This window comes from Convolutriloba macropyga, chromosome 4 (genome assembly GCF_964194025.1).
Source record: "Convolutriloba macropyga chromosome 4, txConMacr16.3, whole genome shotgun sequence".
Classification (NCBI taxonomy): Eukaryota; Metazoa; Xenacoelomorpha; order Acoela; family Convolutidae; genus Convolutriloba; species Convolutriloba macropyga.
Window position 1 is genome coordinate 23,932,571 of NC_134471.1, and position 15,161 is coordinate 23,947,731.

The 15,161-nt window shown below is 34.4% G+C and overlaps 1 protein-coding gene across 1 annotated transcript in view; it reads left to right on the forward strand.

Moving 5' to 3' along the window:
• The window catches only part of LOC142337525 (uncharacterized), a 177,781-nt gene extending 176,129 nt beyond the window's left edge, over positions 1 to 1,652 (forward strand). Inside the window, exon 13 of the mRNA XM_075386816.1 lies at positions 669 to 1,652. Within this exon, the coding sequence (XP_075242931.1) occupies positions 669 to 692 (24 nt within the window). The 3' untranslated portion in view covers positions 693 to 1,652. The remainder of the gene's footprint in view (positions 1 to 668) is intronic.
• Positions 1,653 to 15,161: the final 13,509 nt, after the last annotated feature.

Here is a 15,161-nt window from a genome sequence, read left to right on the forward strand (position 1 = left end):
TATCGGAGGTTTTACTCTTGGCTTGAATGTTGTCAATAAATAGCTTACCTCACTCTCAAAAAATACTATTTTGATTCCTTAATAGAAAGATTGTTATGGGTTTTTCGAGGAAAATTTTGAAAAAAGGTTACGGCCGATCTAAAAATTTAAAAATGATCTGAGTGCTGCTCTTGCCAGCAGCAGATAATCTGCCCTCTTTATTTGGATGTGACATTGATTAACGGCTATTATTTAGGCGCTCTCCTTTTTTAAAATTCGCTTTACCTTTTGATCACGTCTACTACTGACCTCACTCACGGTTTCAACTGAATGAATTTTAAAGTCTTTCACGCTTTGAATTACGCAATGCAATGAAAACAGTCAAAGTCAAAAGAGCAAAATCAAAAGAAACGACTCAAACCGATGAAGCCCGGTCATAGGTTACCGAAGTTGATTAGAGCGATTGCTAGCAGACATTAAGCTTAATAGTTTTCAGCTTAGAAGCTGAATTAAGTATAGTTTTAGAATCGAACTGAAACTGGGTACCGAATTCAACACTTTGAAACTCTGTCTATTTCTACCTCTTCTTTTTTCGTTTTCTGTTTCAATCCCGATGTGCGTCAACGGCGGCTATTTTCCGGCAATCTGCCGGCTGTGTTTAAAGTTTATGGTCATCCAATTTGTTTCAGGATTTGGACGATGATTTGTTTTAATGAGATTTGCGACTTTGAACTTTGACCTGATCAGAATGCAACAACAGCCTCGATAGACTATTACGAAAACAGCAACTCATATCCTTGATTGACACCATAATCGCACAATCGTTGATCATCTCAAATCAAGAGCTCTGACATAGATTGACCTGAAACACGGGAAAATTAAACCCAGGAGCTGGATTTTACTAAACGAAATCATCCCCCTCAATGACTTTATTTACAACTTAGAAAAAGTTGAATCGGCCAGCAGCAGTATAACGCAATAGATATCGCCTCGCAGCAATAACCTGCTATTTGGCCAGCGATGGTGTGCGATTTTGAACTTTTTGTTGATAATCATTACAATACAGGATTATCACCACTGAATTCTAAATGGATTAACCTATACTTTTCTGGAATCTTTTCCGTATATGCCCCTAAGCTTATTGGGTGCATTTTTTGCAACCCCAAGAGCTGTGCCACATTTTTGCTTAATGATTTACTATGTGTCATGGAACGTGCTGTGTAACTGCTGGGGGGGGGTGCATAGCTTACTGATGGGGAAGGGGGCACAAATGGAAAAGATCCCTTTTCTTTTTCTTTTCTCCCGAAGAACGATTTAGTAGGATGTTCGTCGCGACGAAATGCTTAATAACGAAAATATTATCCTATGCACTCAAAAGTATGCAATGCTATCCAATTGTTATGGGAAGACCATGTCGTAAATTAATGCAGGACTTTTTGTCAGGTGGAAAAGAAATAACTGGAGCCAGAATTTTTTTGTTGAACTGATCTTATTTGACTTTACGTCAACTTCGAGTAGTGTTAGTGATTATTGCTAGAAATGGTATTTATGTAACATTGTTTTATTTACGTACATTGCAACTATGGACTTTGTTTTTGCAGATATTATTTATTGCTGAACATGCTTATTTTGCAACTAACATGACATAAGAAAAGAAAGTATTTTTAACATGCTTTATTTTCCCCTGAGTTAATGTGGATATTTAGTTTCTTCACAATTAAAACGTTTGCTTTCCTTGTTTCGATATTTTTCTTTTTGGATGCTGTTCGGCTTTAGTATATGAAACGTTCTGATAGAATTCAAAAATCTTCTTGGGGATTTTGGAAAATATGTATTCGAATTGTAATCATTTCCCTTAGATCATTTCCAATAGTCACTAAAAAGAACTACGCGGCACATTTTTCCATTTTGATCTCACCGTGATGGGCGACTCATGCTCGCATGTTTTTCTTTTCATTTAATGTAATACGATAGATATCCTACACGAGCAAATTTATAAATGGTACCATTGGGAAGTCTGAGAAAAGAATATATATATTTTTAAGTTGAAGACGTTTCCACTTTCGGCCTTTTGAAGAATTGGCCGATTTTATTTTTAATATGATGAGAATTTTTGTATTTTTTGTGAAGATTTTTCAAATCCCATGAAAAATCTAAAGCTATGAAGCTGGATAAACGAGTTCCTCAACAAAGAAGATTTTCAATTGCGATATTGAATTCTGTTATAATAGATCATAGAAAATTTTAAAATCAGTACTGATTTTGAATAATTGTTTAATTGCTCTCAGACCGAGTTTGTAGCAATAGTTTGGGTCCTGTTGGTCTTCTGTGCGGCTTTTTGCTCTCTCAAGTTTTCGCCTTACTGATCTGACGGTGAATAAACTCAACAGCTAGAGGTCATTATTGTTGTTCATTGCTCTTAGAGCTTTTCTGGTCTCTAAGCATACCTTTCACGAATACTGCTGGTGAGGTTTAATTTCGTGATTGAGAGGTCAATTGTGAGATGTTTGGACCACACCCCCTCGTTTTCGTTCCCCACCCCTGCGGTGAGGCTAGTTTCATTAAACTTGAGCGCCCTACTACGAAAGCCAATCCCCTTGCCAATTTGAGAGCAATTCGACCAACAAATTTTTTTCAAATTTTTAAGCTTGATGTAAATGATTTTGACTATTTGGTAACACGTTCAGTCTGCCTCATTGAATCTTTACTTAAATTGGTAGAAATAACGCTTTCTCATTTTTAACCGACTGCACCTATCACATTAAGAATTTAATTAAGGGCTTTTTAAACTCTGTTGGAGTACCTCCTGTGACATTTTTTTAGGTCGGAGAGATTTTGATTCACCCAAAAATAATTTTGCCAGATGAGGATTCTTGCCTTAAATTTGTCGATCATTGAAAATCAAGGTTTTGTGAATCAATTCAAAGCGATTATTGTAGTCGTGATTTAAATTATATCTCCAAGGGCAGGTGAACTCAATGGGAGCAAGTTTAATATTTACAGTCAAAAGAAAAGTCTGGCAGACTAGGTTTCACTTCAGATTTTAATAGCGGTCTATAATAACGTCTTACATGTTACTAATATTTCCTCTTGCATTCCTAACTTCTCGCACTGAAGCAGGCTAAAATCAAATTGAGCCCGCTGCAACCGTTCGAGAGAAATTTGTCCGACGTTCGTGGGTTATGTTATTTAATAGACTCGATATGTTGAGCAGAGCTCTTATGGCCTTGTCTTGGGCTCTTTTTTTGTTTCTCGTCAAGATTTGTTACGGCCATATGCAATCACGCTCACTCAAAATCTGTTTTTTGTTCATTCCTTCGTGCAATTTGGTTTAATTTCGTGCGTGACCGCTTTTTTCACTCTTTATGGAGCTAGTATTTTTTTCATTCCCGTTAAGTTTTTGATCCCACTTGACTTACGCCACTCTCAAATGACTTTCCTAATTTCAATATTACTTATTTTTTAATAGTTATGGTTGACTACGAATAAGTCACCCTATGTTAAGGTTAATGGATGTCTACTAATAGAAACAACACATAAGTTATTCGAAATTCAAATCGAAATCTGACATCTCAGCAATTAGAAAAAAACGGAAAATTCTTTTTTGAATTTTTGATAGTTTTTCGGTCACTTACCTCATACTAAAAAATACTGAAAAATGAGACTACAGTTCTATGAAGCCATCGCACCTATTTAATGGCAATCGGCCATCTCTTGTTGTTTAATGGCTGCAATTATCGTCATAGCCGGCTATTATAATGCTCCTATTTTTACAAAACGTATTTTGATTGTATTGTGTGTACTGTTTTCAAGATCTGTTCACACTTTGTTCGGCTTTTTCACATCAGCGAGCAGATTTCAGAGCGCTGATTTTCGTAATGCTGAAGTGGTAAAGGGAGCGGAAAATTGATTCGATTTGGTTTCGGGCGCGATTTTTTTCAAACTACCCTGAAATTGAAGTGAAAAATTGTTGTTCGAACAAATTTTCGGTTTTTGATCGGAAATTTTTGTCAGTTTCCGAATTATTTTTCTCTTGAATGCTTTTAAAAATGGTAAATTTGTGTTCTAAGTGTGCCTTTTTACAATTGCTTGGATTTATCAACAGGCAGCTAATGCTTTTTATCTTTTTGACACAATTTGTGTTCATAAAATGTTAGCGAAGATTTCATTTTTGCCCCGTTTTTGAATGGTTTTTGTTGTCTTATCAATTAGTATCATTGATAACTGGTCTAATTGGTTGCTAATGAGGCATAAATGAACATAATTTAAAGTTCGAATTAACAGCTGTTATTCATGACTTGGAAACTACTTTTTCTCATTATTGTTGTTCATTGCTCTTAGAGCTTTTCTGGTCTCTAAGCATACCTTTCACGAATACTGCTGGTGAGGTTTAATTTCGTGATTGAGAGGTCAATTGTGAGATGTTTGGACCACACCCCCTCGTTTTCGTTCCCCACCCCTGCGGTGAGGCTAGTTTCATTAAACTTGAGCGCCCTACTACGAAAGCCAATCCCCTTGCCAATTTGAGAGCAATTCGACCAACAAATTTTTTTCAAATTTTTAAGCTTGATGTAAATGATTTTGACTATTTGGTAACACGTTCAGTCTGCCTCATTGAATCTTTACTTAAATTGGTAGAAATAACGCTTTCTCATTTTTAACCGACTGCACCTATCACATTAAGAATTTAATTAAGGGCTTTTTAAACTCTGTTGGAGTACCTCCTGTGACATTTTTTTAGGTCGGAGAGATTTTGATTCACCCAAAAATAATTTTGCCAGATGAGGATTCTTGCCTTAAATTTGTCGATCATTGAAAATCAAGGTTTTGTGAATCAATTCAAAGCGATTATTGTAGTCGTGATTTAAATTATATCTCCAAGGGCAGGTGAACTCAATGGGAGCAAGTTTAATATTTACAGTCAAAAGAAAAGTCTGGCAGACTAGGTTTCACTTCAGATTTTAATAGCGGTCTATAATAACGTCTTACATGTTACTAATATTTCCTCTTGCATTCCTAACTTCTCGCACTGAAGCAGGCTAAAATCAAATTGAGCCCGCTGCAACCGTTCGAGAGAAATTTGTCCGACGTTCGTGGGTTATGTTATTTAATAGACTCGATATGTTGAGCAGAGCTCTTATGGCCTTGTCTTGGGCTCTTTTTTTGTTTCTCGTCAAGATTTGTTACGGCCATATGCAATCACGCTCACTCAAAATCTGTTTTTTGTTCATTCCTTCGTGCAATTTGGTTTAATTTCGTGCGTGACCGCTTTTTTCACTCTTTATGGAGCTAGTATTTTTTTCATTCCCGTTAAGTTTTTGATCCCACTTGACTTACGCCACTCTCAAATGACTTTCCTAATTTCAATATTACTTATTTTTTAATAGTTATGGTTGACTACGAATAAGTCACCCTATGTTAAGGTTAATGGATGTCTACTAATAGAAACAACACATAAGTTATTCGAAATTCAAATCGAAATCTGACATCTCAGCAATTAGAAAAAAACGGAAAATTCTTTTTTGAATTTTTGATAGTTTTTCGGTCACTTACCTCATACTAAAAAATACTGAAAAATGAGACTACAGTTCTATGAAGCCATCGCACCTATTTAATGGCAATCGGCCATCTCTTGTTGTTTAATGGCTGCAATTATCGTCATAGCCGGCTATTATAATGCTCCTATTTTTACAAAACGTATTTTGATTGTATTGTGTGTACTGTTTTCAAGATCTGTTCACACTTTGTTCGGCTTTTTCACATCAGCGAGCAGATTTCAGAGCGCTGATTTTCGTAATGCTGAAGTGGTAAAGGGAGCGGAAAATTGATTCGATTTGGTTTCGGGCGCGATTTTTTTCAAACTACCCTGAAATTGAAGTGAAAAATTGTTGTTCGAACAAATTTTCGGTTTTTGATCGGAAATTTTTGTCAGTTTCCGAATTATTTTTCTCTTGAATGCTTTTAAAAATGGTAAATTTGTGTTCTAAGTGTGCCTTTTTACAATTGCTTGGATTTATCAACAGGCAGCTAATGCTTTTTATCTTTTTGACACAATTTGTGTTCATAAAATGTTAGCGAAGATTTCATTTTTGCCCCGTTTTTGAATGGTTTTTGTTGTCTTATCAATTAGTATCATTGATAACTGGTCTAATTGGTTGCTAATGAGGCATAAATGAACATAATTTAAAGTTCGAATTAACAGCTGTTATTCATGACTTGGAAACTACTTTTTCTCAAAAAATTTGGTAACACATTCAGTCTGCCTCATTGACTCTTTACTTAAATTGGTAGAATTAACGCTTTCTCATTTTTAACCGACTTCACCTATCACATTAAGAATTTAATTAAGGGCTTTTTAAACTCTGTTGGAGTACCTCCTGTGACATTTTTTTAGGTCGGAGAGATTTTGATTCACCCAAAAATAATTTTGCCAGATGAGGATTCTTGCCTTAAATTTGTCGATCATTGAAAATCAAGGTTTTGTGAATCAGTTCAGAGCGATTACTGTAGTCGTGATTTAAATTATATCTCCAAGGGCAGGTGAACTCAATGGGAGCAAGTTTAATAATTACAGTCAAAAGAAAAGTCTGGCAGACTAGGTTTCACTTCAGATTTTAATAGTGGTCTATAATAACGTCTTACATGTTAGTAATATTTCCTCTTGCATTCCAAACTTCTTGGATTGAAGCAGGCTAAAATCAAAATGAGCCCGCTGCAACCGTTCATGAGAAATTTGTCCGACGTTCGTGGGTTATGTTATTTAATAGACTCGATATGTTGAGCAGAGCTCTTATGGCCTTGTCTTGGGCTCTTTTTTTATTTCTCGTCAAGATTTGTTACGGCCATATGCAATCACGCTCACTCAAAACCTGTTTTTTGTTCATTCCTTCGTGCAATTTGGTTTAATTTCGTGCGTGACCGCTTTTTTCACTCTTTATGGAGCTAGTATTTTTTTCATTCCCGTTAAGTTTTTGATCCCACTTGACTTACGTCACTCTCAAATGACTTTCCTAATTTCAATATTACTTATTTTTTAATAGTTATGGTTTACTACGAATAAGTCACCCTATGTTAAGGTTAATGGATGTCTACTAATAGAAACAACACATAAGTTATTCGAAATTCAAATCGAAATATGACATCTCAGCAATTAGAAAAAAACGGAAAATTCTTTTTTGAATTTTTGATAGTTTTTCGGTCACTTACCTCATACTAAAAAATACTGAAAAATGAGACTACAGTTCTATGAAGCCATCGCACCTATTTATTGGCAATCGGCCATCTCTTGTTGTTTAATGGCTGCACTTATCACTTATCGTCATAGCCGGCTATTATAATGCTCCTATTTTTACAAAACGTATTTTGATTGTATTGTCTGTACTGTTTTCAAGATCTGTTCACACTTTGTTCGGCTTTTTTACATCAGCGTGCAGATTTCAGAGCGGTGATTTTCGTAATGCTGAAGTGGTAAAGGGAGCGGAAAATCGATTCGATTAGGTTTCAGGCGTGATTTTTTTTCAAACTACCCTGAAAGTGAAATGAAAAATTGTTGTTCGAACAAATTTTCGGTTTTTGATTGGAAATTTTTGTCAGTTTCCGAATTATTTTTCTCTTGAATGCTTTTAAAAATAGTAAATTTGTGTTCTAAGTGTGCCTTTTTACAATTGCTTGGATTTATCAACAGGCAGCTAATGCTTGTTATCTTTTTGACACAATTTGTGTTCATAAAATGTTAGCGAAGATTTCATTTTTGCCCCGTTTTTGAATGGTTTTTGTCTTTTCAATTAGTATCATTGATAACTGGTCTAATTGGTTGCTAATGAGGCATAAATGAACATAATTTAAAGTTCGAATTAACAGCTGTTATTCATGACTTGGAAACTACTTTTTCTCAAAAAATTTGGTAACACATTCAGTCTGCCTCATTGAATCTTTACTTAAATTGGTAGAATTAACGCTTCCTCATTTTTAACCGACTGCACCTATCACATTAAGATTTTAATTAAGGGCTTTTTAAACTCTGTTGGAGTACCTCCTGTGACATTTTTTTAGGTCGGAGAGATTTTGATTCACCCAAAAATAATTTTGCCAGATGAGGATTCTTGCCTTAAATTTGTCGATCATTGAAAATCAAGGTTTTGTGAATCAGTTCAGAGCGATTACTGTAGTCGTGATTTAAATTATATCTCCAAGGGCAGGTGAACTCAATGGGAGCAAGTTTAATAATTACAGTCAAAAGAAAAGTCTGGCAGACTAGGTTTCACTTCAGATTTTAATAGTGGTCTATAATAACGTCTTACATGTTAGTAATATTTCCTCTTGCATTCCAAACTTCGTGGATTGAAGCAGGCTAAAATCAAAATGAGCCCGCTGCAACCGTTCATGAGAAATTTGTCCGACGTTCGTGGGTTATGTTATTTAATAGACTCGATATGTTGAGCAGAGCTCTTATGGCCTTGTCTTGGGCTCTTTTTTTATTTCTCGTCAAGATTTGTTACGGCCATATGCAATCACGCTCACTCAAAATCTGTTTTTTGTTCATTCCTTCGTGCAATTTGGTTTAATTTCGTGCGTGACCGCTTTTTTCACTCTTTATGGAGCTAGTATTTTTTTCATTCCCGTTAAGTTTTTGATCCCACTTGACTTACGTCACTCTCAAATGACTTTCCTAATTTCAATATTACTTATTTTTTAATAGTTATGGTTTACTACGAATAAGTCACCCTATGTTAAGGTTAATGGATGTCTACTAATAGAAACAACACATAAGTTATTCGAATTTCAAATCGAAATATGACATCTCAGCAATTAGAAAAAAACGGAAAATTCTTTTTTGAATTTTTGATAGTTTTTCGGTCACTTACCTCATACTAAAAAATACTGAAAAATGAGACTACAGTTCTATGAAGCCATCGCACCTTTTTATTGGCAATCGGCCATCTCTTGTTGTTTAATGGCTGCACTTATCACTTATCGTCATAGCCGGCTATTATAATGCTCCTATTTTTACAAAACGTATTTTGATTGTATTGTGTGTACTGTTTTCAAGATCTGTTCACACTTTGTTCGGCTTTTTTACATCAGCGTGCAGATTTCAGAGCGGTGATTTTCGTAATGCTGAAGTGGTAAAGGGAGCGGAAAATCGATTCGATTAGGTTTCAGGCGTGATTTTTTTCAAACTACCCTGAAAGTGAAATGAAAAATTGTTGTTCGAACAAATTTTCGGTTTTTGATTGGAAATTTTTGTCAGTTTCCGAATTATTTTTCTCTTGAATGCTTTTAAAAATAGTAAATTTGTTTTCTAAGTGTGCCTTTTTACAATTGCTTGGATTTATCAACAGGCAGCTAATGCTTGTTATCTTTTTGACACAATTTGTGTTCATAAAATGTTAGCGAAGATTTCATTTTTGCCCCGTTTTTGAATGGTTTTTGTTGTCTTATCAATTAGTATCATTGATAACTGGTCTAATTGGTTGCTAATGAGGCATAAATGAACATAATTTAAAGTTCGAATTAACAGCTGTTATTCATGACTTGGAAACTACTTTTTCTCAAAAAATTTGGTAACACATTCAGTCTGCCTCATTGAATCTTTACTTAAATTGGTAGAATTAACGCTTTCTCATTTTTAACCGACTTCACCTATCACATTAAGAATTTAATTAAGGGCTTTTTAAACTCTGTTGGAGCACCTCCTGTGACATTTTTTTAGGTCGGAGAGATTTTGATTCACCCAAAAATAATTTTGCCAGATGAGGATTCTTGCCTTAAATTTGTCGATCATTGAAAATCAAGGTTTTGTGAATCAGTTCAGAGCGATTACTGTAGTCGTGATTTAAATTATATCTCCAAGGGCAGGTGAACTCAATGGGAGCAAGTTTAATAATTACAGTCAAAAGAAAAGTCTGGCAGACTAGGTTTCACTTCAGATTTTAATAGTGGTCTGTAATAACGTCTTACATGTTACTAATATTTCCTCTTGCATTCCAAACTTCTTGGATTGAAGCAGGCTAAAATCAAAATGAGCCCGCTGCAACCGTTCATGAGAAATTTGTCCGACGTTCGTGGGTTATGTTATTTAATAGACTCGATATGTTGAGCAGAGCTCTTATGGCCTTGTCTTGGGCTCTTTTTTTATTTCTCGTCAAGATTTGTTACGGCCATATGCAATCACGCTCACTCAAAATCTGTTTTTTGTTCATTCCTTCGTGCAATTTGGTTTAATTTCGTGCGTGACCGCGTTTTTCACTCTTTATGGAGCTTGTATTTTTTCATTCCCGTTAAGTTTTTGATCCCACTTGACTTACGTCACTCTCAAATGACTTTCCTAATTTCAATATTACTTATTTTTTAATAGTTATGGTTTACTACGAATAAGACACCCTATGTTAAGGTTAATGGATGTCTACTAATAGAAACAACACATAAGTTATTCGAAATTTAAATCGAAATATGACATCTCAGCAATTAGAAAAAACGGAAAATTCTTTTGAATTTTTGATAGTTTTTCGGTCACTTACCTCATACTAAAAAATACTGAAAAATGAGACTACAGTTCTATGAAGCCATCGCACCTATTTATTGGCAATCGGCCATCTCTTGTTGTTTAATGGCTGCACTTATCACTTATCGTCATAGCCGGCTATTATAATGCTCCTATTTTTACAAAACGTATTTTGATTGTATTGTGTGTACTGTTTTCAAGATCTGTTCACACTTTGTTCGGCTTTTTTACATCAGCGAGCAGATTTCAGAGCGCTGATTTTCGTAATGCTGAAGTGGTAAAGGGAGCGGAAAATCGATTCGATTAGGTTTCAGGCGTGATTTTTTTTCAAACTACCCTGAAAGTGAAATGAAAAATTGTTGTTCGAACAAATTTTCGGTTTTTGATTGGAGATTTTTGTCAGTTTCCGAATTATTTTTCTCTTGAACGCTTTTAAAAATAGTAAATTTGTGTTCTAAGTGTGCCTTTTTACAATTGCTTGGATTTATCAACAGGCAGCTAATGCTTGTTATCTTTTTGACACAATTTGTGTTCATAAAATGTTAGCGAAGATTTCATTTTTGCCCCGTTTTTGAATGTTTTTTGTTGTGTTATCAATTAGTATCATTGATAACTGGTCTAATTGGTTGCTAATGAGGCATAAATGAACATAATTAAAAGTTCGAATTAACAGCTGTTATTCATGACTTGGAAAATACTTTTTCTCAAAAAATTTTGTGAATTTTTGAGTTTTGCTACTATTTGTACTTTTTGTTGTCTTATAATTTTATCTCATTAGTGATAGGTCTCATAGAATGCGAATTGGGGTTGTGTCGGTAGACATAACAGTTACTGTTTAAAGCTAATTCTTTCTATGACTTCTGAGTTCTGCAAATTTTTACTGAGCGTTTTGTTGACTTCTGTTAGTCCATTTAATGACAGGTCTCATGCTCGCAAGTGAGGATTAAATCTAAATATTAGTTTCAAAGCCCAGTCTACTGATTTCGTGATTTTTTGCACTATTTATTTTCATTAGCTTGATTTTGACACTTTCAGAAAATATAACTTGATTCTTTAGTCTTGAATGTCTTTAGTCTTGAATGTCTTTAGTCTTGAATATAACTTGATTCGTTAGTCGAACATTCAAGACTAAATAATCAAGTTATATTTTCTGAGTGTCAAAATCAAAAAATAGTGTCAGAGTTATGAAAAACAGCTGTTTTTCTTTTCACTTTCATTTTGTTGCTTTTCTTAAGGTGTTATCAATGTTCTCAAAACTGAAAGTTCACCTTGGCTGTCAAGTGTGACTCACTTTTGGTTAGCTTATTAGCGCCAACTTAAAGCCAACATTTTCATTGAGATAGTGTTTGTTTTCGAAATAATCAGTTGAATTTGTGAATCTTGCCTTGCTTTGTAGTTATATTGTCGCTTGTCATTGAACCTGCTAAGAGGTGTAGCTAGGACTTCTATGGTTTTTTGGTATGCTCTGGTTAAGGATATTGGCATGTAGTTATGTAGTTTTCTTACTTTGAGGCGGCTGACTGACTTTCAGAAATATATTTTTTGCCGAATTGATTTATGCCATGAATTGATTTATTTGGTTTTCGCCTACTTTGCTTTGTCATTAATTTCCTCAAGAATGTTGTTTTTGACTCAATATAAAAACAGGGTCAGTGTTTCCAGAATTGGAGGTTAGTATTAGTGATTCTTAAAACACTCTCTTGCAAACGGAAATCTAATTGTTTTTAGATTTTTTTTGCATTTTTGCGCTTATAGGGTCATGCGCTTTGTTGACTGTCTTTTTAAATGTTAATGTAACAGGGTTAGCTGCAGAGTCATTATTTAGTTCAATTTTTAGATTGTACTTCGTAATATTTTTACTTCGTTGAATAAGAATTTGTTTCGCTTACCTTAGTTCACAGCTTGTTGAACAATTTGCATAAAATCTTCTGACTTCTCTAGGCTAGTTTCATTCATCGCTCATTTTCTCTAATTGTTTTAAAACAGCAATTTCTCAGCGCAGCAATGTAAAGTGAAAAGAATTAGCATCGAAAATTGGAATCAAAATGAAAACGGGATAAACCCATAAAGCCCAATTTTAGAGGCCCGCTAATTGAACTTTGTTCTTATTATTCTTAGTTAACGTTTCTATTGTTTTGGACTTGATGCTAGCCCCTTTGTCCTCTCTTTAAGAACCGGTGTATGCGTAACTACGAAATCCAATCACAATAGTTTGAACTTCAAAAAATCTTTTTGTACAATCAATTTTTTTTCTGTTCCTGCAATCCCAATCGGTGTTATGGAATCAATGGCGGCTATTTTCCGGCAATCTGCCGGGTATGTATGTAAAGGCTTAATGATGTTTAAAGCTCATCTAGAATTGGTTCTATCCGAGGCGTATTGGGGCCTTCTTTTAAGGCTCGTCTTGTCTAAGTTTTCCTTTGATTGGATTTTTCGTTGTGTCGCTTTTACAAATGGAAATTAATAACGTATAATTTATAGAACATGTTTCCAGAAATTAAATAGGTCATATATTTTTAACCGTCCCCCTGTGGTTGCTCCACACTGTTGTATAAACATTTCAAATTTTCAATTTTGTTGGAAACTTACTATTATTTGTCGAATTGTTTGTAACTGAAGGTTGATACTGTCAGCAGGTTTGTCCCTTTGCTTCAAGTTAATTTTTCTAATAAGTATACTGAGAAATTTGCTTCTGCAAAAATGAAAACACTACGTTTTGATCGTTTTATCAATGCAACCCAAAAATTTATCACCTAAGTGCTTCGCGTTAAGTTCTTATTCCTTTTTTTGGAGCTAGTATTTTTTCATTCCCGTGAAGTTTTTGATCCCACTTGACTTACGTCACTCTCAAATGACTTTCCTCAGTTTCAATATTACTTATTTTTTAATAGTTATGGTTTACTACGAATAAATCACCCTATGTTAAGGTTAATGGATGTCTACTAATAGAAACAACACATAAGTTATTCGAAATTTAAATCGAAATATGACATCTCAGCAATTAGAAAAAAACGGAAAATTCTTTTGAATTTTTGATAGTTTTTCGGTCACTTACCTCATACTAAAAAATACTGAAAAATGAGACTACAGCTCTATGAAGCCATCGCACCTATTTATTGGCAATCGGCCATCTCTTGTTGTTTAATGGCTGCACTTATCACTTATCGTCATAGCCGGCTATTATAATGCTCCTATTTTTACAAAACCTATTTTGATTGTATTGTGTGTACGGTTTTCAAGATCTGTTCACACTTTGTTCGGCTTTTTTACATCAGCGAGCAGATTTCAGAGCGGTGATTTTTGTAATGCTGAAGTGGTAAAGGACGCGGAAAATCGATTCGATTAGGTTTCAGGCGTGATTTTTTTTCAAACTACCCTGAAAGTGAAATGAAAAATTGTTGTTCGAACAAATTTTCGGTTTTTGATTGGAAATTTTTGTCAGTTTCCGAATTATTTTTCTCTTGAATGCTTTTAAAAATAGTAAATTTGTGTTCTAAGTGTGCCTTTTTACAATTGCTTGGATTTATCAACAGGCAGCTAATGCTTGTTATCTTTTTGACACAATTTGTGTTCATAAAATGTTAGCGAAGATTTCATTTTTGCCCCGTTTTTGAATGGTTTTTGTTGTCTTATCAATTAGTATCATTGATAACTGGTCTAATTGGTTGCTAATGAAGCATAAATGAACATAATTAAAAGTTCGAATTAACAGCTGTTATTCATGACTTGGAAACTACTTTTTCTCAAAAAATTTTGTGAATTTTTGAGTTTTGCTACTATTTGTACTTTTTGTTGTCTTATAATTTTATCTCATAGAATGCGAATTGGGGTTGTGTCGGTAGACATAACAGTTACTGTTTAAAGCTAATTCTTTCTATGACTTCTGAGTTCTGCAAATTTTTACTGAGCGTTTTGTTGACTTCTGTTAGTCCATTTAATGACAGGTCTCATGCTCGCAAGTGAGGATTAAATCTAAATATTAGTTTCAAAGCCCAGTCTACTGATTTCGTGATTTTTTGCACTATTTATTTTCATTAGCTTGATTTTGACACTTTCAGAAAATATAACTTGATTCTTTAGTCTTGAATGTCTTTAGTCTTGAATGTCTTTAGTCTTGAATATAACTTGATTCGTTAGTCGAACATTCAAGACTAAATAATCAAGTTATATTTTCTGAGTGTCAAAATCAAAAAATAGTGTCAGAGTTATGAAAAACAGCTGTTTTTCTTTTCACTTTCATTTTGTTGCTTTTCTTAAGGTGTTATTTTCTTAAGGTGTTATCAATTTTCTCAAAACTGAAAGTTCACCTTGGCTGTCAAGTGTGACTCACTTTTGGTTAGCTTATTAGCGCCAACTTAAAGCCAACATTTTCATTGAGATAGTGTTTGTTTTCGAAATAATCAGTTGAATTTGTGAATCTTGCCTTGCTTTGTAGTTATATTGTCGCTTGTCATTGAACCTGCTAAGAGGTGTAGCTAGGACTTCTATGGTTTTTTGGTATGCTCTGGTTAAGGATATTGGCATGTAGTTATGTAGTTTTCTTACTTTGAGGCGGCTGACTGACTTTCAGAAATATATTTTTTGCCGAATTGATTTATGCCATGAATTGATTTATTTGGTTTTCGCCTACTTTGCTTTGTCATTAATTCCCTCAAGAATGTTGTTTTTGACTCAATAT